At 44.4% G+C, this 25580-nt stretch overlaps 1 protein-coding gene across 3 annotated transcripts in view; it reads right to left on the bottom strand.

The window, feature by feature from the left end:
- Window positions 1-1563: 1563 nt before the first annotated feature.
- The window catches only part of LOC141273073 (uncharacterized), a 41949-nt gene continuing 17932 nt past the window's right edge, over window positions 1564-25580 (bottom strand). The window contains exons 1-4 of one of the 3 annotated variants that reach the window (XM_073684430.1): window positions 11730-11858; window positions 8259-8533; window positions 5216-5339; window positions 1564-5131 (exon numbers count right to left, since the gene is read on the bottom strand). In XM_073684430.1, the coding sequence (XP_073540531.1) occupies window positions 3171-5131; window positions 5216-5339; window positions 8259-8477 (2304 nt within the window). In that variant the 5' untranslated portion in view covers window positions 8478-8533; window positions 11730-11858 and the 3' untranslated portion in view covers window positions 1564-3170. Of the gene's footprint in view, window positions 5132-5215; window positions 5340-8258; window positions 8534-11729; window positions 11922-12468; window positions 12563-25580 lie in introns of those variants that run through there. The other 2 variants (XM_073684428.1, XM_073684429.1) reach the window with 2 other exon arrangements.

The raw sequence follows: 25580 nt of genomic DNA, 5'->3' as shown, positions 1-25580 counted from the left end.
TGGACACACCTTCTCATTTAAAGATTTTTCTGTATTTTCATGACTATGAAAATTGTACATTCACACTGAAGGCATCAAAACTATGAAATAACACATGTGGAATTATATACTTAACAAAAAAGTGTGAAACAACTGAAAATATGTCTTATATTCTAGGTTCTTCAAAGTAGCCACCTTTTGCTTTGATGACTGGTTTGCACACTCTTGGCATTCTCTTGAAGAGCTTCAAGAGGTAGTCACCGGAAATGGTTTTCACTTCACAGGTGTGCCCTGTCAGGTTTAATAAGTGGGATTTCTTGCCTTATAAATGGGGTTGGGACCATCAGTTGTGTTGTGCAGAAGTCTGGTGGATACACAGCTGATAGTCCTACTGAATAGACTGTTAGCTGCTTTTTTTCTTGCCATAATACAAATTCTAAGTAAAGAAAAACGAGTAGCCATCATTACTTTAAGAAATGAAGGTCAGTCAGTCCGAAAAATTGGGCAAACTTTGAAAGTCTCCCCAAGTGCAGTTGCAAAAACCATCAAGCGCTACAAAGAAACTGGCTCACATGAGGACCGCCCCAGGAAAGGAAGACCAAGAGTCACCTCTGCTTCTGAGGATAACTTTATCCGAGTCACCAGCCTCAGAAATCGCAGGTTAACAGCAGCTCAGATTAGAGACCAGGTCAATGCCACACAGAGTTCCACCAGCAGACACATCTCTACAACAACTGTTAAGAGGAGACTTTGTGCAGCAGGCCTTCATGGTAAAATAGCTGCTAGGAAACCACTGCTAAGGGCAGACAACAAGCAGAAGAGACTTGTTTGGGCTAAATAACACAAGGAATGGAAATCAGACCATTGGAAATCTGTGCTTTTGTCTGATGAGTCCAAATTTGAGATCTTTGGCTCCAACCACCGTGTCTAAGTGCGACGCAGAAAAGGTGAACGGATGGACTCTACATGCCTGGTTCCCACCGTGAAGCATGGAGGAGGAGGTTTGATGCTGTGGTGGTGCTTTGCTGGTGACATTGTTGGGGATTTATTCAAAATTGAAGGCATACTGAACCAGCATGGCTACCACAGCATCTTGCAGCGGCATGCTATTCCATCCGGTTTGCATTTAGTTGGACCATCATTTATTTTTCAACAGGGCAATGACCCCAAACACACCTCCAGGCTGTGTAAGGGCTATCTGACCAAGAAGGAGAGTGATGGGGTGCTACACCTGATGACCTGGCCTTCACAGTCACCAGACCTGAACCCAATCGAGATGGTTTGGGGTGAGCTGGACCGCAGAGTGAAGGCAAAAGGATCAACAAGTGCTAAGCATCTCTGGGAACTCCTTCAAGATTGTTGGAAAACCATTTCCGGTTACTACCTCTTGAAGCTCATCAAGAGAATGCCAAAAGTGTGCAAAGCAGTCATCAAAGCAAAAGGTGGCTACTTTGAAGAACCTAGAATATAAGACATATTTTAAGTTGTTTCACACTTTTTTGTTAAGTATATAATTCCACATGAGTTAATTCATAGTATTGATGCCTTTAGTGTGAATGTACAATTTTCAAAGTCATGAAAATACAGAAAAATCTTTAAATGAGAAGGTGTTTCCAAACTTTTGGTCTGTACTGTATGTAGTAATCAGTAGGAATAGCCTAACCAGGCAGTCCCAGCATTATGGAAACCATACGATCCTGACCTTCTTTAGTTTTGTTGTTCCTGTAATAGAGGCCAAAAAACGGGATTCAGATGGAACATCTGACGGAGAAATATAAAGCTATGATACAGAGTTCATATGGGATCCATTTGTGCTTTTTTCTGACTGTGTCCTTCTTTTGAGATGAGCACAAAAACTAGTGGACTACATTCTTGTGTCCGTCAGAAGAGAACGAAACCAGTGGAAAAATACAGATTCCATTTGAACACCATTCCATTAGGGTGCCATCTGGGGAGGAAATGGGAGGAATTTAGATGAAAACCCTGGCAGACTCATAGACAACCTGCATAAACACAGTGTGAGCAAGGCCTAAGGAATATATTTCTGAGTGAGCAAATCTTAAAGGGGTTATCCGGGACTATTCTTTGTTTCTCATGGGGCTAAGAGCCAACAGGCAGGTAGTTACCAACTTGATGTCAATCAGAACAACCTACAATTTCATTCTCCCTATTTTAAATCTGTTTTTAAAACTTTATCAATATAGATTTACATGTGTTTTTTCCAATATTTTGGCTTTTTTTGACTTCCATAAAATTGTAGGTTGCTGTAATTTATAAGGAAGTGCCTGTAACTTATGTGGCTTTGGGTAGGTTGAGCCTTGATGTCAATCAGAATGACGTCAACAGTCACACCTCGTCAACAGAGCAGAGCGGAAGAGAAGCAGTTACTCTGTCGACGTGATGTCACTGGAAGTAGCAGAATCTCCGGAAATAGCAGTCCATGACCGTTCTGAGCAGGCAAACCTTGGCGCCGGGCATAACAGGGAGGTTGCAGCTAACTGCCTGTAAGTTTTTAGACCCATAAGAAATAAACAAAATAGTCCAGGATAACACGTCTAAGAGGCTATTATGACCATTGTTGGATCAGTTCCAAATGTTACATAAAAAGAGTGATAACTTTCTTCACTGCCATAATTTCAAGCTGAGCTGGCAGTCATAGACACGCTGTATAAATGCAGTGTGAACAGTGCCTTATGTGCCCACCTGAACATCTGGAGTAAATAATTAAAGTATCATTGTATTCCAAATACTAAAGAGACATTACTATCAAAAGTGCCTGGATGACGAGATCTACTGTCTGAAGTAGCTGCACTGTAGACTAGTCTAGAAAAAAAAGAAACCTCTTACTTTACAGCTAACTGTGAAATCATTAGTTCATTATGAATCGGTAGTGGGTTGAATGACAGGTCTAGACTATGTCCTGTTGAGACTCAAAAAGGCAATTTTTTTAATGAGTATTTTTACCGATAGTGTCCCTTTATTCAAACCATTTCTAAGGCATATACACTTTAAAACTTAGGGTGCCATCACTTCTCGTTAATATACTTTCCTTAAATAATATTTTGTAATATAATAAAAAATACCACTTTCTGGTCAATAAATAAATAAATAAAATAAAAATAAATTAATTATTCGGCCACCCACGTAATCTGTTTGTTCTTTACTTCTTAGGATTTATTTTGAAAAGAAGGCTACACATTTTCTCCAGTGTTGTGTTGGGTGGCATGGTGAAAACGTTTATGGGCAGTTAGCTGTGAGCTCTGGCAGAAGCGTTTCCCACATTCTGAACAGATGTATGGTTTCTCCCCAGTGTGGGTCCTCAGGTGTTTCACTAGACTATCATGAAGCGTAAAGGACTTTCCACACTCTGAACAAGTAAACGGTTTCTCCCCAGTGTGTCTTCTCTGATGTTGGACCAGACCAATACGTTGGGTAAATCCTTTCCCACACTCCTGACATTTATAAGGTCTGTCTCCAGAGTGAACCCTCTGATGTACCACGAGGCTGATCCGTTGTGTAAAGTTTCGTCCACACTCAAGACATGTGAATGGCTTTTCACCAGTATGCAGTCGCTGGTGAGAAATCAGTGATGCATTCTGGCTGAAGCAACGTCCACATTCAAGACATGCATATGGTTTTTCCCCAGTGTGAGTTCTCTCATGGACCATGAAACAAGATTGCTTCTGAAAACTTTTCCCACATACTGGGCATAAATATTTTTTATTTTCAGTATGAATTTTTTGGTGATACTCTGAATTGTATCTACTTTTAAATCGCTTCCCACATTCGGAGCAAGAAAATGGCCTCTCACAGGCAGGATTCTTCTGATGAGCCACAAAACTTTCATGATTTTCAAAACTTTGACCACAGGCTGGACAATGAAAAGGGTTCTCTTCAGAGTGGACTCTCTTGTGTATAACAAAGTAACGTTTATTGGGAAAATGTTTGCCACAAATGTGGCAAGCAAATTCCTTTTCCTCTGTCTGTCTTTTAGCAAATGATGAAATCTTTTTAATAGACTTATCCTTAACTTCTTGATGTTTCAGATTTTGTCTTATGAGCTTTAGGGTAGTGTTGAGACAATTCTGACATTCAGAGCAGTTAAAGGACCATTTAGAAAGATGGGTCCCACAGATCCTGGCACGTGATACCTTGCAGAAATGTTTCTCATATTCTATACATTTTGACAAGAATACATTATGCCTCTTTACCTTAGCCGGGCACCAGTCTGGAGAAGTAACATGATTGGAAACATACTGTAGTTCTGCAAATCCCGATTCTGTAGATAATCCCTCTATTGAGGTTGAAGACCCAACCACGCTGGGAAAGGAATCCATAAAATCGTCTAGAAAGTTTTCAGCCCCTAAATTCAGATCACGTCTATTGAGATGTGTATAAGTATGTTCTGTGAATATATATCCGTATTTGTTATATACGTTTTCTTTACTAAATGAGACTAGTTGATCTGTGGCTGAATAAATGGCGGCATCTGTGAAATCTCTGGAGTCACATGTTGCTGACAGATTTCTTCTTTCACATGTGAATGGTTCATTTATATTAAGAGCAGATGGAAACTGATGCGTACAGTCTGAGGGTGTATAAATGCTGATGGCTGTAGAATTTCCACTATCACATGAAACAGACTTCTCCTTAATAAGTGTAGGTGAATATCTTGCATCATCTGTGAGCATACACATGTTAGGAACTGTCAACTGCGACTTCTCCTGTGAGGCTAGATCTTCCTTATTATCTCGTGTATGATCTGATGATCTATGAACATTAGTGACTGCGAAATTTTCTTGATCGCATGAGGTGGTTTCCTCCATTATATGAACAGAGAGATATTGTAGTGTATGGTTTGTGTGTGTATAAATGATGGGGTCTGTGATTTCTTTCTCCTGCTGGGAGTTTGATTTGTTTTTCATATTAGGAGAACATAGCTGTGTATAATCTATGGATGGAAAACTGTTGAGATCTTCCATGTTTCCTTTATCACATGAAGCTATTTCCTCTTTAATATGAGAATATGGCAAGTTTTGTGTATCTGTGGTTATATAAATGTCGGACCCTGTAAGGTTTTCACCGTCACACAACAATGGTTCCTCCTTAATCTGCATTGGTGGATATTTATTTGTACTACCTTTAGGCAAACCTGGAAAAAAGAAAGCATACAGTTATATATTTTAAAACCTTCGGTTTCTCTATTATACTTTGTGGTGATTAGTATAGCACAAACCTTTTGATGTAAAGGAATGGTAGTTGTCCAAGATGTCATCATTGTACAGATCCTTGTGTCCTTCTATATACTCCCACTGCTCCATGGAGAAATAGACAGCCACATCCTGACATCTTATAAGAACCTGACACACAATGATACAGATGAATTATCCCTAACGTCACAAAAGAGGAAAGTAAGCTAAAGTAAAGTGCTGTCCTGAGTCTCTTCCCATTGCAGATGTTAGGGGAAAAATGGAACAGATATGTCTGTTTCCACAGTAGTTAAGGGGCCACAATCACATTATTTTTCACAAAGTGCAGTAAATGCATATTTATTGTTAATATACACACTAAGCCCAACATAATGCTTCCCTTTTGTACGTTTGTGTCTTTTATTATCTATATTTGCCTCTCTGTGCATCCAACTTCACATAGCTGAATGGGCGGTCCTACTTTTACACTGTTAAAACTACATTGCTTCTCCTCAGTGCTGCAGATACCTCCCTCACTCTCCTATGTACTCCTGACTAGCCCCACCTCTCTGAGTTATCATCAAGCTACACTAAGTATAGAAATCACCTTATGCTTCTGTGTATTGTCTGCTCCTGTACAGTACCCTACCTGGCCGATTTTATCTTCTGTCATCTACAACCACATAACTGCAGTGTGATTTTACATCATTATCTGGTTATAGCAGAGCTCAACTGTCCTGCACTCCCCCCCAACGGCAATGCAGAGCTGTGTTTGTTGCCTGCTGATAGAACAGTCAAAAACTCAACCCAAGTACACAGAGCTCCATAGTGCAGTATATTTCTCTTCTTACACACGTGGTCAAAATTGTTGGTACCCCTCGTTTAATGAAAGAAAAACCCACAATGGTCACAGAAATAACTTGAATCTGACAAAAGTAATAATAAATTAAAAATCTTTGAAAATGAACAAATGAAAGTCAGACATTGCTTTTCAACCCTGCTTCCACAGAATTTAAAAAAAAATTAAACTCATGAAATAGACCTGGACAGAAATGATGGTACTCTTAACTTAATATTTTGTTGAACAACCTTTTGAGGCAATCACTGCAATCAATCCTCAGATACTAACTGTGCTGTTTGGTGACATGGTGTGTACCACACTCAACATGGACCAGAGAAAGCAAAGGAAAGAGTTGTCTCAGGAGATTAGAAAGAAAATTATAGACAAGCATGTTAAAGGTAAAGGTTATAAGATCATCTCCAAGCAGCTTGATGTTCCTGTGACTACAGTTGCACATATTATTCAGAAATTTATGATCCATGGGACTGTAGCCAACCTCCCTGAACGTGGCCGCAGGAGGAAAATTGATGACAAATCAAAGAGACGGATAATACAAATGGTAACAAAAGAGCACAGGATAACTTCTAAAGAGATTAAAGGTGAACTTCAAGCTCAAGGAACATCAGTGTCAGATCGCACCATCCGTCGTTGTTTGATCCAAATTGGACTTCATGGGAGACGACCAAGGACAACACCATTGTTGAAAAAAATCATAAAAAGTCAGGCTGGAATTTGCCAAACTACATGTTGACAAGCCACAAAGCTTCTGGGAGAATGTCCTATGGACAGATGAGACAATAATGGACGTTTTTTGCAAGGCAAATCAGCTCTATGTTCACAGATGGAAAAATGAAGGATATCAAGAAAAGAACACTGTCCCTACTGTGAAACATGGAGGCTCTGTTATGTTCTGGGGTTGCTTTGCTGCATCTGGCACAGGGTGTCTTGAATCTGTGCAGGGTACAATGAAATCTCAAGACTATCAAGGGATTGTAGAGAGAAATGTGCTGCCTAGTGTCAGAAAGCTTGGTCTCAGTCGATGGTCATGGGTCTTGCAACAGGATAATGACCCAAAACACACAGCTAAAAACACCCAAGAATGGCTAAAAGGAAAACATTGGACTATTCTGAAGTGGCTTCTATGAGCCCTGACCTAAATCCTATTCAGCATCTTTGGAAAGAGCTGAAACATGCCGTCTGGAAAAGGCAACCTTCAAACACGAGACAACTGGAGCAGTTTGCTCATGAGGAGTGGGCCAAAATACCTGTCGAGAGGCGCAGAAGTCTCATTGACAGTTATATAGGACCCCATCTTGCAGTATATTAATCCTCTCAGCCCCTAAAACCTATCCTGCGGTATATCACTCCTTTCAGTCCCCTACAAATAGTCCCATCATGCAGTAGATATTTATTTTCTCTACTCTCTAAATACAGCCCATCCTTTAGTATCATTATTATTATTATTATTTATTATTATAGCGCCATTTATTCCATGGCGCTTTACATATAACTCTCCTTTCTGTCTCCTCTATATTCAGCCCACTTCACAGTATATCTGCCACTCAGCTCCCTGTATACATTCCAGTAGAAGTTCTGTTCTAGATAGAGCCACAGCTATGCTGGCAGGATGCCAGCTGAAAGACTATACTGTGCAGGATTGACAATAAGCACTGGAACGACAAAACGGTTCCAATGCAACTGAAGGGTGAATAGAGCGTGGAGGGGAATTGCTAGGGGATGATATGTACAGAATGGGGAAGATTTAATAATGGGTTATATTGGCACTTATTACGTACATTATTATATGACCACATTTTGATTTTTTTGAATACTCATTTAAGGCTTAGTTTCGTCTGGTTACTGAAGAGCTTGGGTCTGAAAAGTCAGGAAAAATAGCTGTCATTTAGAAGACAACTACAGAATGAGCATGGGTATCTTTAGTACTACTATATAATTTTACCAGTATTCCCAGTGTAGCACCCCGAGGACTCGGCTGCTACAGGAGTATTGCACCTCAAACCAGAGGTGTGGTATTCCACTCCCGGGTAAGGATGGAGTGTGGGACAGAGCTCAGATAGTTGCATGCACTACACTCACCCCATTTCCGGGGGACAGAACAACGGTACTCCCACTAGGTAGATGTGCAGGTACACAGCAGGCCCAGGGGCGCGTCAACTTTGGCGTAGTCGGCAGGATTACGTGCCCGCAACCGACGGGTACTGCGTGCCTGAAGAAAAGTTCACATTTACCGTAAAAAGGAGTCTCCCGCCAATTCCAGAGGGTCCCCGCCATCGGACGCCATCTCGGATCGTTTCCCGCCGTTTGCCCGCCATCTGCAGCCTTTTCCCGCCATCCACGGAGTTTCCCGCCATAAGGAGACGATTCCCGCCATCTGAGACGATTTCCCGCCCTGGCAGAGCGGACTCCATTATGGGCGTGCCAGAGGGTGGCAAGAGGCCACCTCCCATCGTGGGCCAGGTCCAGGAATGGCGCCAAAAGCGGAAACCGCCCCCACCAGCAGAGACTGCAATGATAGAAATGTCCATCAGCGTGAGAGGGCTGCCCCTGGAACTGACAATCACTAAGTTGCCCCGGGACCACCCTCAATGGGGGCGGATACAGAACAAAACAGAGAAGATGGGTGCGGCCTGGAGGAGTCTGGACAGATCGCACCCGGAGATGGAGGAAGAGTCAATCAGCACCGACCCTGTGGTCCGGAACCTGTTGCAGGCTGCCACCCCAGAAGGCCTGGTGGAGATCCTGGCACAGCTCCCAGAAATCGGGAGCGTGCACAGACCGCGCTGGAGGCCTTGGCCCGGAAGATGACCCGAGTGCAGCAAGAAGCACTGGCCGAGTGGAGGAGAGAGATGGTCCAGCAGGCTGGAACCTGCCAGCAGAGGATGCCACCCGCAACGTGGAGCGTGTCTGCCCCTGAGGATGGTGCAGGAGGAACGGAGGCCGGAGACGACGCCGCGGAGGGAGCCGCAGAGATGGAAGCAGGTAATGGGGACGTCATCACCCCGTGCCCCGTAGCCGTAAGCCTGCCCCAGCTCCCCGTCGCAGAGCCCGAAGTTCCACTCACCGCGCCCGTTGCCGCACCGCCGCTGCTTCCAACTAGGCCTCAAGCGGCAGGAGCCGCGGTCGCGCCCTCTGTTACGCCACGCCCCTTGACCCTGAGCGCGGCAAAAGAGGAAGTGCCCCCGGCCTGGTCGCAGGGCCGAGTACCCCAGGGCGCCGCTGTCTCCACAGTACCCTTCACCTTCAGAGTGCCACCGGCCTGGTCGCAAGGCCTGGTGGATCCGGGCGCCGCTGCCCCTCCAGTGCCCTCAACTTCCACAGTGCTGCTCCTGGGTGAAGACCTATTCACGCAGCACACTAGCCCGGACGGGCTGCCTTTCATTTGGCCACCGGAGTACGTCAACCCCCGACTCCGGAAGGAGTGGCCCCAGTGTGAGCCTCTGATCCCGGCTCCGGCGCCCGCCAACATTGTCCCGCTCCCATTGGAAGAGGCCCAATTTGTGTGGGACCCGACCGGCGAAGACCTCATGGGGTTCACCCAAGAGACCCGGGCGGCCGCAGCCCAACGTGAGGAGTGCTGTCGTCAACAGCTGGAGGTCTTTCAGAGGGAACGGCAAGAGAGGCGGGTCCGCGAGGAGCGGCTGCAGGTCCAAAGCGCGGAGCAGAAAAGCCGGACCCGACGAAACCGCCGTGCGGCCCACGGTCCCCGCGCCACCGGGACTGTAATAAAGTTTCAAATGGAGCACGGCTGGGGCTTTATCCGGGATCACAGAACCCCCGGCGATGTCTTTGTTACCCGCAGGGATGTTGAGAGCCACCTGCCGGAGGGACACCGAGGACGTGACCTCTACCCGGGTGATGAGGTCACCTTCACCCGGCACCAGTGTGCCAAAGGACCATACGCCCTTCACGTGCACCGGTTGACGGAGGAGGAGTTACAGTGGGAGGAAGATCAAGAGGACCCGGACGGGTCTGAAGACTACCCTCGGGAGGAGACAAGGAGAGGACACCGCTACTAAAGGGGAGTAGCATAAGCAAAGTACTGTAGATAAGTTACCCGTATGGGTAGTTGACATGTTGCTAATTGGAGTGTGGTCCCCGTTGGGACTAGTGTGGAACTGTTTAAAGGAACTGTTTCCTGTGTGCCCCTATCCTTTACTAGGCTGAGGACTGTGAGCAGCCATTCCCCTATTCCCCACTGGCCGAGGACTGAGAGCGGCCATACCCTGTAAATAGTTGCGCTTCCTAAAGCGCCCCCTTCTGGTTTTATAAAGAACTGTTTTTCTCTAGTGACTGTTGCGCTTTACCTGGTCACAAGTTGCACGGTGGCCAGGGATCGAGGACGTATTAGTCAAGAATGTTTTATATGAAAAGGTTTTATATTATGCTAAAAAAAAAAAGTTGATATATTTTATATGTAAGTGCATAGGACGTGCTGTGGTTTACCGGGGGGGAATGTAGCACCCCGAGGACTCGGCTGCTACAGGAGTATTGCACCTCAAACCAGAGGTGTGGTATTCCACTCCCGGGTAAGGATGGAGTGTGGGACAGAGCTCAGATAGTTGCATGCACTACACTCACCCCATTTCCGGGGGACAGAACAACGGTACTCCCACTAGGTAGATGTGCAGGTACGACAGCGTCTGTCCCTGGCTGGAGTGGGGAGGAACATCCCAGTAGTGTAGGAGCAGACAGGGGAGGTACTCTGGGCATTGGTAGGAGCCCATTGGGTGCTAGTCACCTGGGCTCGGGTGTCAGAGGGAGTATAAGAGGTGGGCACCATCTTGAGACAGGAGGTTGAGTCTGAGGAGAAGCTGAGGGAGAGTTCAGCCAGAGAGGGCTGACAGGGAGCTGTGGCTCCGGCTGGGCCCAGCTCCAGGGCCAGGCCTGAAGCGCAGAGAAAGAAGAGGAAAAACCCAGTGAAAGGCCCAGAGACACAATCAGAGGGAACCTTGAGATCCCACAAGTGAACTAAGACGGGTGAAGGGTTGGCAGAAAAGGGTACCGGATCCCAAACTGGCAGAGGCTAATCATCCTTAGCCAGGAACCGGAGGTCGTGGACAAGCTTTGGCGCGACCCCTCACCATATCCACCAGGAAGGCAAACCACGCATAGGGTCAGGGAAGCCGGGAAAGGTTTCGCCACCAAAAGACCCGAGGGAGCCGGACAAAGGTGGGTCCCTGGTGAGGACGGCCGTAGGAAGGAATAGAGGGGAGCTTGGGACCACGCTCTGGAACTGCCTGGGGGTTGGCCGAGTCCCGCACCTGGTGGACGCAGCACGGCTCGGGTGGTCACTGCTGGCCGAAGTGACCGGAGCAACACCTGTGAGTAAAAGCCTTGAAACTGCACCACACGTCTCTGAGCTTCCTTGCTGCATCATCACTACCACTATCTTCCACATCTGCTGCCCTGAGGCCATACCCCTCCCGTTAGGGGTTCTACCAGCTACGCTGCACAACCTTACCACCGGCCTCAGCGGTCTGCCCTGCAGCGGCGGCTTCATAGCCGCATTCAACGGGTGGCGTAGTCGAACATTCTAACATCTACTGCTAAAGACTGCCGCTCAGTTTGACTCCCTGGGCACGGACCGGGTCACCGCCACGAGACTACTACCCCCATCTGATCCGGCTCCGGGTAAGCCCCCGTGCGCGCGATGTCGCACGACACAGCAGGCCCAGGGGCGCGTCACCAGCAGCGCTCACCTCTCCAGTCAACAGTTCAATGATCTTTTTGGTGAGGTCTAGGATCTTCTGCTCTTTTTTTCTCTCATGTATAAGAAAGTAGAGAGGAGGCTCCATGATGGGACTCTTCGTCCTGCTCCATCCTCTTGATACACACCGACAATTGTAGGGAGTCACACACTCACCAGATGTCTTCTTCACTACTGTGCAATCCTGTGCATAGAGAAAAGCACTGATAAATATATGATTATAAACATTTCCAGAACTTTCTCTCTCTCCATTCTTAAAGGGGTTGTCTGGTCCAAACCGATAAGTCTGCAGTCACTCTATGTGACTGTAGATTTATTGATCCCCACAGATCACGCACTGTGTGCAGCAGGGATTCGGTGGTTTCAGGCCTGGGAACGGAAGGTATGTATGAGTTATACATGCTCCCGGCCAGTGGGCGTGGTCTCACTCTATACACTTGTATGGAGGCGAGGCCGTGCCCAGTCTAGTGGCGTGGCCGTCTAGTGGGTGCAGCCTTGCTCCAATACAAGTGTATGGAGAGCGAGGCCGCGCCTACTGGCCGGGGGTATGTATAACTCATACATACCCTCCGTTCTCTGGTCTGAAACCAGAGAATCCCCGCAGCGCATAGTGCGTGCGCTGAGGGATCAATAAATGTACAGTCACACAGAGTAACTACAGACTTATTGGTTTGGACAGGACAATCCCTTTAGGAATGATGTCATGTAAAATAATTCCTAGAATCCCTCACCTCTCCGGTCAGAATACAGATAATATCCAGGGTGAGGTTCAGTATCTTTTCAGTCATTACACTCTCCTCCATTGTGTGTTGAATTACAGGAAGACTAAAAATCAAGACAGGAATATAATGATCACTATATACGCAGGATACATACGGTTGCAATAACAATTATCCAACCCCTCATTGCAAGTTAGGTTTATTACCAAAATGTTCTACTGTTTGCAAAAAAACAAACAAGAACCATTTAAAGCACACCTGTCATCAGGATTGTGCTTAGTAAACTACATACACTGTCAGGTGGGTGCCATTACACTGAGTAAAATGATACCTTTGATGAGCAAGCGATAGATGCTACTGCGCAAGCACGGAAAATTGTCTGCAGCAATATGGCCCCCGCCTCCCGCGCTTGCGCAGTAGCATCAATCACCGAGAGATGCTTCTGCGCATTCGTGGCGCCATTTTGCTGCACCAAAATTCCTTTTCCTGAAGCAAAATGGCGCCCGGGCAGTAGCATCTCTCGGCAACCAAAAGATGCTACTGTGCATGCGCGGGCCGCGGCGGCCATATTGAGGGATGTCAACTTTCACTTTTGAACAGAAATTACACAGGCAATATTTAAAACAGTAGGCAGCTCACTGAAAGCACAGTGACCTGTCACAAGGCAGAGATAGGCATACATGAATACATAATAAGAGCACCAGAGCACATGTATATCATTATGGCAGATCTGAAACTAAAGATTATAAAAGAATAGCTGGACGGATTTCATCATCAAAGGTATCATTTTACTCAGTGTAACAGCGCCCACCTGACAGTGTATGTAGTTTACTAAGCACAATCCTGCTGACAGGTGCGCTTTAAGTAGCTGAACAAAACTAATATAACGTGGTTTCTCCAAATTCAGCACAAAATGACACTTTTAATGACTACGGCAGTCTCAGAATTATTCAACCCTTCACGAGGGGTGTCTTTAGTACTTAGTAATGAAAGAGTGCACTACTAAGTACTAAAGACACTTCTCATGTAGGGGCTGTTTCTGCTGCTCAGCCAGATACTAGTTTCTAGCGGCATTCCTGAGGAATCTTAGTTCATTCCTGATGAGATATGGTGTCACGGGTGTGTCAGAGGTGACAGACAGTCGCCCTGCAGTTGGTCGGCTACCTCCCTCTCGCTAATTAACATCCTGCCTGGGTGTATAAATACCTGCTGTGTTTCAGTGGGAGGTGCCGGCGATATTCATTACTACCTGTGAAAGCTTTAGCAAGAGCAGTACGTCGTCCTCTCTAGAGCTTGAGGACGTGTGCGCATTTGTCTGGAGTTTGTCTAAAGCTAAGCAATTTCCCCCTGTTTGTCCACCCCAGTTGTCTATAGTGTTTAGTGGAGATCGACTAGTGCTCATCTCCTCCCTTCCCTAGCCATAGTCATATACCAGGGAAAGGCATGCGAGGCACGCGTGCGGCGAATGTTGAAGAGCCAATACAGGGACGTTAGGGGAGACAGGGTGACGCTAGGTCAAACTAGGAGGTCTCCACTTCCCCCCTTTCCCTACAGTCTGGGCTCCCTTTCCCTCTTCCCTTTGTGTTGCACTAGGTCTTTCCCACACCTTGCCTGACATATGGCCTCCATCCCCCTTCGTTTTGAAAACAGCAGAACCCTTGTACATTTTGCTGATAAACCTAATTAGCAATGGGTTTTGAATACTTCTGTAGAAGTCCGAGACCTGAACATTTCAAGTTATTATGAATGCATACCACTTAGTGACAAACAGTAGCATGTGCCTAAAAATATCAGAAATAGTGTCTTCGTGTCCGACTTAACATGCTTAGCATATTCACAATGTGTATGACTGTGTATCGCACGCCATTTATGCTCAATGGTGGGGATTCCTCACATGTTACTACTGTTAACCACTAAGGTATTGCAATGTTAAAGTGGTTGTCCAGTGAAAACAAGTGATCACCTTTACACTGCATAAGTGATAACTTGTTGATCTTTGGGGTCCGACCGCTGGTATCCGCATCAATCAGCAGAATGAGGAATTGTTATCTCTGTTAGAATGGAATGGCAGTGCACATGCCTGATCTGGGCTCCATTCATTTTATATGGGGCTGCTGAGTGCTGCACTTGTCTTTTTCCGGCAGCCCCAGGTAGGTCCCAGCAGTCAGACCCCTACCAAACAGTAACTTATTACCTATGTTGGAAAGCGGTAATAACTTGCTTTAACCAACCACTTGAAATCCATTGTTGGGACTTACTCAGTTTTAGGCAGCATTCACACAGGCACGTAGTTTCTGGGTCAAACAGAAGTAATAAAATAAACAGTCCATATACAGGCACATGCGGGCTCACCCATTCAGGTAAATGTTCAGCTGTCTCTCAAGTCCTATTAGAGAGACTAGCACCAAGAGGTCTCTTTACTTCTCCTCCCAGACACAGAACACGGTCTCTCACCCGAGCGGCAATCCTGGCACTTTCCCTGGCTCAGTTTAGTCAGCACAAACAACACTCTGCAGCTCCCAGCAGCATCCACCCTGCTCTGTTCCCCAGCACACTGAACACCAACTGAACCTATTTCCTGGTTCAAGACAAAACTAGGCAGGTTCATCTAATCAAACTCTGCAGAGTTTGGATTTAACCCGGTCCTACCTGGCGTTGCTGCATCTTGTATAAACTGATATTGCATCTTATCTCACCAATCTTAAATGAGCTTTCTGGCCTTAGTTTACAAGTCCGCAGTCACTTTGAATCCTGACAGCATGAACACTGCCTGGTTTGAGGGTCCTCTGGTGCCAGGAGCAGCAGGCGCGTGACTACAAGTATGTGATTTGCATACATGGGGTCACGTGCTGATTAGACTTGCGTGGCCTTGCTCAATACACTAGCATTGAGCAAGGCCGAACACATAAAGTCAGAATGGAAGTATGTAAGTCGCATACTTGTGGTCACATGACCGTCTGCTCCATGAGCTGGAGAATCCTCACAGTGCGCAGTGCACGCGCTGAGAGGATTCACAAGTCTGCGGTCACTCTTATACCCTAGAGCCGCACAACCCATTGAATATGTGTTATACTGATTTCTGGTATTACGTATCTTTTCTGCTTGAATACGAACAGTTGCCATTTGTTAATGCTATTCCAATGAAGATGTAATAAAAAAAATACTAAAAAAGAAAATAAAAATTAGCCTCAACACAACCCCCAAGCAAGCGGGGACTGGCAAGGATTGCTCAGATATACAGCAATTACTGGCAAGGAATAGAAGTATTCAGCTCCAAACTCAAAATTTCATATATACACTGCAAAATATAAGGGTAATTTCTAACAGCTTTTAACCTGCACGAACATTGTGTCCTCAGTGTAATGGCTCCGTGCAGCAGTCAAATCTAATTCCATCATTAGACACATAACAGCAGAAGACTAGACGATCTCTTAATGGTATTTTTCATTATATTGGCCAGAATTACTGGAATATTCCCACTATTAATGGAAAGTTGCCACATAATGTGCATGTTACAGGCAGTGTACAAACCCTAGTCCACTGCAGGGAGGGGTAGAGATTACAGCTGAGAATTGATGAGAAACTTTAGTTTTCACTAAGCCTGTATCATACGTGGTGATATACAGATGACACCAGCCTCAATAACTACAGCGGCAACGCATCGGGCCCATCGCAATGTAATGGCAGTGAGGGGCTTAGAAGATCCTCAGGCCAGCCTTCCTAGTACTCCTGCTGTGGAAACGCTTAGGAAAAGTATTTCCTTTAAGTTTTGTTAATAGTAAAAAACAAACTGTGCTTTACTTACCCTGCCCGGGTCCAGTGCAGAGTCGTCGCAGCTGCTCTCACTATTTAGTTATTGTTTGCAGAGCTGATAGTGTGGCAACCAATCAGTGAGCTTAGTGACTCTATGCGGATTGTGCCATCTACATTGGCAGAGCTGCAGTTCTGACGACATGACGTAAGCGCTGCAGACAGTGTCAGACAATGAGAGCTGCAGCGGAGACAAACCGCCCCGTTGAAAGGCAACAACCTTTTTAATGGGTTTGTCTAGGACTTAGATAATGATGACCTATGCTTAGGAGGTGTAGTGGCTAGTCTCTGCAAGTCAATTACTATTAAAGTGAATGGTATCTGAGCTGTAGTACCTCTGGATAGCCACTACTCAGTGTATAGGTTGTAATATCCTGGCTCTATTAATACTGAGTAAGAGCTGTGACTTTACAGCAGGCTGTACAGCAAGAGGTTTCTTATTTCAGGAGTGATCTGTTGTGCTGACATCTAGTGGAGAGTAAGAAAATTGCAACATTCTTCCTGTAAATATTCATATAGCCAAGAAAAATTCTAACTATTTTGGCTTGGGATTTAGCTTCAGTGCAATGTCCAGATTAGCAGAGCATTTCTGTAAAAGGCGCATTTATCTGTAATATCATGCTATGCCAAGTATTTGTTATCTAGGGACTTGGGAGGAATGTGCACTATGTGGATGCTGCACAAACAAACACTCAGTATACAGTATATCACCAAGAAAAGTATGTGACATAAAGGCTGAAGGTTCTGCAAATACAAACACTGCTAGTCTGGAAAAGGCAGAAATATCCCCAATGTTAGAAGGCAAACCCTTTAAGTATGATCTTGGCACATGAGTAAAGTTTTTTTAATTAGTTAGTGTGGAGTTACCCTTTAAGACCCAAGCAGTGATCTGCAGCAGCAAATATAGAAGGAAAAAATAAGCCTATACATAAAAACCATCTAAACAACTTACCAGTCCTTCGGCTTGTCCACGGCTATATGGGCAGAGAAGATGACTCCTATATAAGCATCTTCAAGAATGAATGAAGCAAGAAAGAATGGGGCAGTGCTGTCACATGTATGTCACATACATACGTCACACAAATACTTGTGATTTTTGGGGGACTGAACTTGTGTCCGTTTCCTTAAAACCCAACGTTCCATCAATTATGTAACCAGGAACCGAAAATTAAAAATGGTTTGCCTTTCCTGGTGAGTCGCCGCAGCAACCTGTACAGCCTGCAGTCAGTCCACGGCGTGAGTCATCTGAGCAGAGATGAAATAATGTCTCGTCCTCAGTCACCGGCACATGTTCAGGAAAAGCTGCTTATAAACACTACATCTATTATCCAAATGTGGGTGCAGAAGACGGGTCATAGAAAAGCCCACAGGATAGTGCCCTTAAAAGCTTGAACTAGTGAATCCCATCACATCCGCAAAAAACCTCGATACTTTCATAAACACCAATAGGGTAATCATGCTGCTGGGATCTTTGGCGATCAAAAGGAAGTGATTATTTTTCTTGCAGCGCCACTACAGGAAAAATGAAGCATTGCATGAACTGGGTCCTCCAGAGGGAGATGCTCTTCTAGCTGTTCTTTAATTTGGCTGAAAGGTAAGATATATCAACAGTCCTTTCCCCGAATTCTGAACCTTTAGTGTTTGTAGGATCACAGGAAGTCTTCGCGCTAGAAGCCCCCAGATAAGACCATGATGAGCTCATACATATAAGAGTCATGGCTTTACTAACCATAACACTAATTAAGTAGCGAAGATCTTTGAGACTGACAGACATTATGCGTGCCCGCCTCTTACCCTCTCCTCAGTCTGTTGCCAGCGGTACTGGCAGATCCACGTATCTTTGCTGCCAAAACAGTTACTGAAGTCTCTTTGGAACAACAGGATAATCTTCTTTTATAAATTCTGGGCAATAGAGTGCTGGAAAACCCGTAGAATGGAGAAATGTTCTTATAAAACTTAATATCGCAGCTTGGAAACAATTTACAATGTGTGCGGTCTTATATAAGGCTCCAATAGCGAGGGATGTGTGCGCTGTCCAGGAGGGAAACTGTAGGCTTGTGTTACAGGCTGCAGCTCATTGGGAAGAAGTAATCCTGCACTGCCCAAGGCCTCATTCACATGTCCATATTTAAACATGTACGTGAAAAAACGGTGTCATCAATGTTTTGCATCCGTGTGTTCGTTTTTACCATCAGTGTGTCAGTGTTTTTCACAGCTGCATAAAGAAATACAGTGGGTACGGAAAGTATTCAGACCCCTTTAAATTTTTCACTCTTTGTTTCATTGCAGCCATTTGGTAAAATCTAAAAAGTTCATTTTTTTCCTCATTAAAGTACACTCTGCACCCCATCTCGACTGAAAAAAAAACAGAAATGTAGACATTTTTGCAAATTTATTAAAAAAGAAAAACTGAAATATCACATGGTCATTAAGTATTCAGACCCTTTGCTCAGACACTCATATTTAAGTCACATGCTGTCCATTTCCTTGTGATCCTCCTTGAGATGGTTCTACTCCTTCATTGGAGTCCAGCTGTGTTTAATTAAACTGATAGGACTTGATTTGGAAAGGCACACACCTGTCTATATAAGACCTCACAGCTTACAGTGCATGTCAGACCAAATGAGAATCAGGAGCTCAAAGGAACTGCCCAAGGAGCTCAGAGACAGAATTGTGGCAAGGCACAGATCTGGCCAAGGTTACAAAAGAATTTTTGCATTACTCAATGTTTCTAAGAACACAGTGGCCTCCATAATCCTTAAATGGAAGAAGTTTGGGACCACCAGAAGTCTTCCTAGACCTGGCCGTCCAGCCAAACTGAGCAATCGTGGGAGAAGAGCCTTGGTGAGAGAGGTAAAGAAGAACCCAAAGATCACTGTGGCTGAGCTCCAGAGATGCAGTAGGGAGATGGGAGAAAGTTCCACAAAGTCAACTATCACTGCAGCCCTCCACCAGTCGGGCGTTTATGGCAGAGGGGCCCGACGGAAGCCTCTCCTCAGTGCAAGACATATGAAAGCCTGCATAGAGTTTGCTCAAAAACACATGAAGGACTCCCAGACTATGAAAAATAAGATTCTCTAGTCTGATGAGACTGTAATAATTCTAAGCTGTATGTGTGGCGAAAACCAGGCACTGCTCAACACCAGCCCAATACAATCCCAACAGTGAAACATGGTGGTGGCAGCATCATGCTATGGGGGTGTTTTTCAGCTGCAGGGGCAGGCCAACTGGTTGCAATTGAAGGAAACATGAATGCGGCCAAGTACAGAGATATCCTGGATGAAAACCTCTTTCAGAGTGCTCTGGACCTCAGACTTGGCCGAAGGTTCACCTTCCAACAAGGCAATAGTAACATAGTTTTTAAGGTTGAAGGAAGACTAAGTCCATCTAGTTCAACCCATAGCCTAACTTGTTGATCCAGAGGAAGGCAAAAAAAAACCATGTGGCAAACACTAAGCTCCACATTGGGGAAAAAAATTCCTTCCCGACTCCATACGACAATCACACTAGTTCCTTGGATCAACGCCCTATCAAGGAATCTAGTATTTATAACCTGTAATATTATACTTTTCAAGAAAGGCATCTATGCCCTTCTTAAATTTTAATAGTGAATCACTCATTACAACATCATGCGGCAGAGAGTTCCATAGTCTCACTGCTCTTACAGTAAAGAATCCCCGTCTGTGATTATGATTAAACCTTCTTTCCTCCAGACGTAGAAGATGCCCCCTTGTCCCCATCTCAGGCCTCAGAGTAAAAAGATCAGTAGAAAGGTCTTTGTACTGTCCCCTCATATACTTGTACACAGTAATAAGATCACCCCTAAGCCTTCTTTTTTCCACAGTAAATAACCCCAAGTGTAATAACCTGTCTTGGTATTGCAGACCCCCCAGTCCTCTAATAACCTTGGTCGCTCTTCTCTGCACCCGCTCTAGTTCAGCTATGCCTTTCTTATACACCGGAGACCAGAACTGTACACAGTATTCTAAGTGTGGTCACACTAATGACTTGTATAGAGGTAAAATTATGTTCTCCTCATGAGCATCTATGCCTCTTTTAATGCATCCCATTATTTTATTTGCCTTTGCAGCAGCTGCCTGACACTGGCCACTAAACGTGAGCTTGTCGTCCACCAATACACCCAGGTCTTTTTCAGTTACAGTTTTGCCCAGTGTTTTTCAATTAAGCATATAATTATACATTTTATTTCCTCTGCCCAAGTGCATTACCTTACATTTATCCCCATTAAAGCTCATTTGCCATTTATCAGCCCAAGCTTCTAGTTTACATAGATCCTCCTGTAATATAAAATTGTCCTCCTCTGTATTGATTACCCTGCAGAGTTTAGTGCCATCTGCAAATATTGAAATATTACTCTGTATGCCCCCTACAAGGTCATTAATAAATATGTTAAAAAGAAGGGGGCCCAATACTGACCCCTGTGGTACCCCACTGTTAACTGAGACCCAGTCTGAGTGTTTTCCATTAATAACCACCCTTTGTTTCCTATCACTGAGCCAATTCTTAACCCACATACATATATTTTTCCCTATCCCCATTGTTCTCATTTTATGTATCAACCTTTTGTGTGGAACCGTATCAAAAGCTTTTGAAAAGTCCATATACACAACATCCACTGCATTTCCTTGGTCCAGTGCAGAACTTGCCTCCTCATAAAAACTGATCAGATTAGTTTGACAGGAACGGTCCCTCGTAAACCCATGTTGATATTGGGTCATGAGGTTATTCTTCTTCAGATACTCTAGTATAGCATCTCTTAGAAAACCCTCCAGGATTTTACCCACAGTAGAGGTTAAGCTTACCGGCCTATAATTTCCAAGTTCAGTTTTTGTCCCCTTTTTGAATATTGGCACCACATTTGCTATACGCCAGTCCTGTGGTACAGACCCTGTTATTATGGAATCTTTAAAGATTAAAAATAATGGTCTATCTTTGACGTTACTTAATTCCTGCAGTACTCGCGGGTGTATCCCATCCGGGCCCGGGGATTTGTCAACTTTAGTGATTTTTAGACGCCGCCGTACTTCCTGCTGGGTTAAGCAAGTGACATTTACTGGAGAATTTATGTTATCACTAATCATGTTTTCTGTCATGCGATTTTCTTGTGTAAATACGGTTGAAAAAAAATCATTTAGCATATTGGCTTTTTCCACATCCTCATCCACCATTTCACCCAGACTATTTTTAAGGGGTCCAACACTATCATTTTTTAGTTTTTTACTATTTATGTAGTTAAAGAATATTTTGGGGTTATTTTTACTTTCTCTGGCAATGATTCTCTCTGCCTCAATCTTTGCTGCCTTGATTTGTTTTTTACATAATTTATTTAATTTTCTATATTTATTTAATGCCTCATCACTACCTACTTGCTTTAGTTCTCTAAATGCTTTCTTTTTGTCACTTATTGCGCCTCTTACAGCTCTATTTAGCCATAGTGGTTTCCTCCTATTTCTAGCATGTTTATTCCCAAGGGGTATATATTGTGCACAAGTCCTATTCAGGATGTTAATAAATGTCTCCCATTTGCTTTGTGTAGCTTTATGTCTCAGGATATCGTCCCAGTTTATTGCACTAAGATCATCTCTTAACCGTTGGAAATTTGCCTTCCTGAAATTTAGTGTTCTTGTAACCCCTCTACTACATATCTTATTAAAGGTTACATGAAAACGTATTATTTTGTGATCACTATTACCCAAGTGATCCCCAACTCGTATATTTGATATGCGGTCTGGCCTATTGGTTAATATTAGGTCTAGCAGTGCCCCCCTTCTTGTTGGGTCCTGAACCAGTTGTGAAAGGTAATTGTCTCTCATAGTAGTCAAAAACCTATTTCCTTTGCTTGAACTACATGTTTCTGTCCCCCAATGTATTTCAGGGTAGTTGAATTCTCCCATAATAATGACTTCTCCTTGAGTTGCTGCTTCTTCTATTTGCTTTACGAGGATATTCTCCGCTACTTCCATTATTTTTGGAGACTTATAACAAACCCCTATCAGTAATTTATTATTTTTTCCCCCTCTCCTTATCTCCACCCACAGGGACTCTACATTTCCATTAGATTCACATATATCCTCCCGCAAGACAGGTTTTAAGGATGATTTTACATATAAACACCCCTCCCCCTCGCTTGTTTGTACGGTCATTTCTGAACAGACTATAGCCCTGTAAATTAACTGCCCAGTCATGGCTCTTGTCCAGCCACGTCTCAGATATCCCTACCATGTCATAATTATTTTCCAACAAAATTAATTCTAATTCCTCCATTTTGTTGGTGAGGCTTCTGGCATTAGTGTACATGCATTTTATGTATCTCTCTGTACCTCTATTCCTTCTTACTTTATTGACTGTTCTAACCCCACCCCCAATTTCTTTATTTGTGCCCAGGTCACTATCTGCACAATCTTCCCCACCTATAAAATTAATACCCACCCCCCCAATTCCTAGTTTAAACACTCCTCCAACCTTCTAGCCATTTTCTCCCCCAGCACAGCTGCACCCTCCCCATTAAGGTGCAGCCGGTCCCTAGCGTAGAGTCTGTAGCCAACTGAGAAGTCGGCCCAGTTCTCCAGGAACCCAAATCCCTCCTTCCTACACCAGTTCTTGAGCCACTTATTTATCTCCCTAATCTCCCGTTGCCTCTCTGGCGTGGCACGTGGTACCGGTAGTATTTCTATGATGATCCTAAGCACACAGCTAAAATAACAAAGGAGTGGCTTCAGAACAACTCTGTGACCATTCTTGACTGGCCCAGCCAGAGCCCTGACCTAAACCCTATTGAGCGTCTCTGGAGAGACCTGAAAGTGGCTGTCCACCAACGTTCACCATCCAACCTGACGGAACTGGAGAGGATCTGCAAGGAAGAATGGCAGAGGATCCCCAAATCCAGGTGTGAAAAACTTGTTGCATCATTCCCAAGAAGACTCATGGCTGTACTAGCTCAATAGGGTGCTTCTACTCAATACTGAGCAAAGGGTCTGAATACTTATGACCATGTGATATTTCAGTTTTTCTTTTTTAATAAATTTGCAAAAATTTCTACATTTCTGTTTTTTTCAGTCAAGATGGGGTGCAGAGTGTACATTAATTAGAAAAAAATGAACTTTTTAGAATTTACCAAATGGCTGCAATGAAACAAAGTGAAACATTTAAAGGGGTCTGAATACTTTCTGTACCCACTGTAAATGACAAAGCTTCTCCTATACTTGGCAATGTTAACTACGTACAGCACACGGATGGCACACTGACGCCATCCACATGCTGAACGTGTTTTTCACAGACCCACAGACTTGTATTAGCCCTTTTAATCCGTGATACCGGAAAAAAATGGACAAGTGCATAGCACCATAGATTATAATGAGTACGTGTTGTATCCGTGAAAAAATATGGATGCAACACGGACGTCTAAATGACATCAATACATTGGATGGAACAGTCAGCCGAGGGCTCCTGTGTTCTCTATGAGAGAGTTGACGACAGTCTACCTCGGTGGTGGCTTATCTCACCAACAACAAAAAGGATCGACAGACCGAAATTGGACACAGGAGATCCTTATCTTCCCAACATTATATACCGGAGGATAGTTGGGAGGCCCTCAAAGACATAAGACTGTCGGCAGAGCACGCCTATACCGGAGTCTTTGGTCAAGGTTACAATATTGTGTATAGGAGCCTTAAAGGAAATCTATCACCAGGTTTTTGCTATGTTACCTGAGAGAAGCATGATGTAGGGGCAGAGACCCGGATTCCAATGATGTGTCACTTAGTTGCTGCAGTTTTGATAGAATCCCGATTTCATCTGCTGCAGATCTCTGAATGCTGAGCTCTGTATAACCCCACCCACACCACTGATTATCAGCTTTCTGCCTATGCAAAGTGTAGACAGGAAGCTGCCAATCAGTGGTGGGGGCGGGGTTACAAAGATTAACCTGACTGGTCTGCACCTGACACCTAGTCCTGCAGTGAATCTCCTGATGATAAAACACTGACTGTATTGAAACAACACACAGCCTAATAAAGTGGAATCAGGGTCTTGCTCTATATTATGCTGCTCTCAGATTACACAGCAAAGACTTGCTGACAGATTCCCTTTAAGAGCCAAATTGGTGTCATTAAAATAGATTTTTGGAATTTTTGTACAAGGGGCTATCATTTACTAGGCCTAGCTGTTTTTACTTCAGCACCACTCTTGTACAAGGGCTGTGAGTGGTATTACAGCTCAACTGAACACTTCATTTCAGAGATTCCACAACAGATTAAAAACAAGTGACGCAATCGATTTTCTGTGTCCATATTTCCACTGTACTTTGACATGCGAGTGGGTCGCAGGGCTGCTATCAAATTTCATTTTACTTCTAGCATCTGGATATAATGCAAACCAGGTGCAACAGCCCGAAATCCCACACGACAAAAGCAGTAATAATAATAATATACTCTTTACTTCAAGTCACTGTGAGAGATATAAACAGCTGATTGATGGGGGCGTCAGGTGTCATACTCCACCCCTCTCGTTCTGATACTGCTGACCCATTCCAACCCTCTGTAAATGCAGCAATACATTTGGGGTCCTCTTTCCCACACTGTGCTGCCATCATGTGCTGTATTACCACAATAATTATGGCACTTTCATTATAGACACACAGAGAGAACATACAAACTCCATAGGAGATGTTGTCCTTGATGGGATTTGAACCCAGGCACGGTGGCGCAGTGGTTAGCGCTGCAGCACTGGGGTCCTGGGTTCAAATCCCACCAAGGACAACATCTGCAAGGAGTTTGTATGTTCTCCCCGTGTTTGCGTGGGTTCCCTCCAGGTTCTCTGGTTTCCTCCCACACTCCAAAGACATACTGATAGGGAATCCAAAGACATACTGATAGGGAATCTAGATTGTGAGCCCCGATGGGGACAGCGACGATAATGTATGTAAAGGGCTGCGGAATATGTTAGCGCTATATAAAAATAAAGATTATTAAAGATTATTAACCCCAATGCTGAAAGGCTACGGTGTTAACCACTGAGCTGCTGTGCCACCCTACTTCACCTATTCTTTTTTAATATAATTGTTAACATTTTACATTTGGCTGGGGTAGTGTTTATTCAATTTTCATCATGGGTTTGATCCATAATTTCTATGGCTCATTCTGGTGGTACATGACAAATGTGGAATGATCTTTAAAGGGGTTTTCCCATGAAGGAAGTTAATCTTAATCAATATTTTAATCAGCTGTGATCCCCTCCTGTAATGTTTGTATACTCTTTTGTTTCCTCCCCTGCCCAGGAGCTGTGGTATGATCAGA

The sequence above is a fragment of the Phyllobates terribilis genome, unplaced genomic scaffold (genome assembly GCF_046119375.1).
Source record: "Phyllobates terribilis strain yellow unplaced genomic scaffold, ASM4611937v1 Scaffold_5__5_contigs__length_657084704, whole genome shotgun sequence".
NCBI classification, from domain to species: Eukaryota; Metazoa; Chordata; class Amphibia; order Anura; family Dendrobatidae; genus Phyllobates; species Phyllobates terribilis.
Note: the sequence above shows the minus strand (reverse complement) of the source record. Positions and strands in the feature narration are given on the sequence as shown.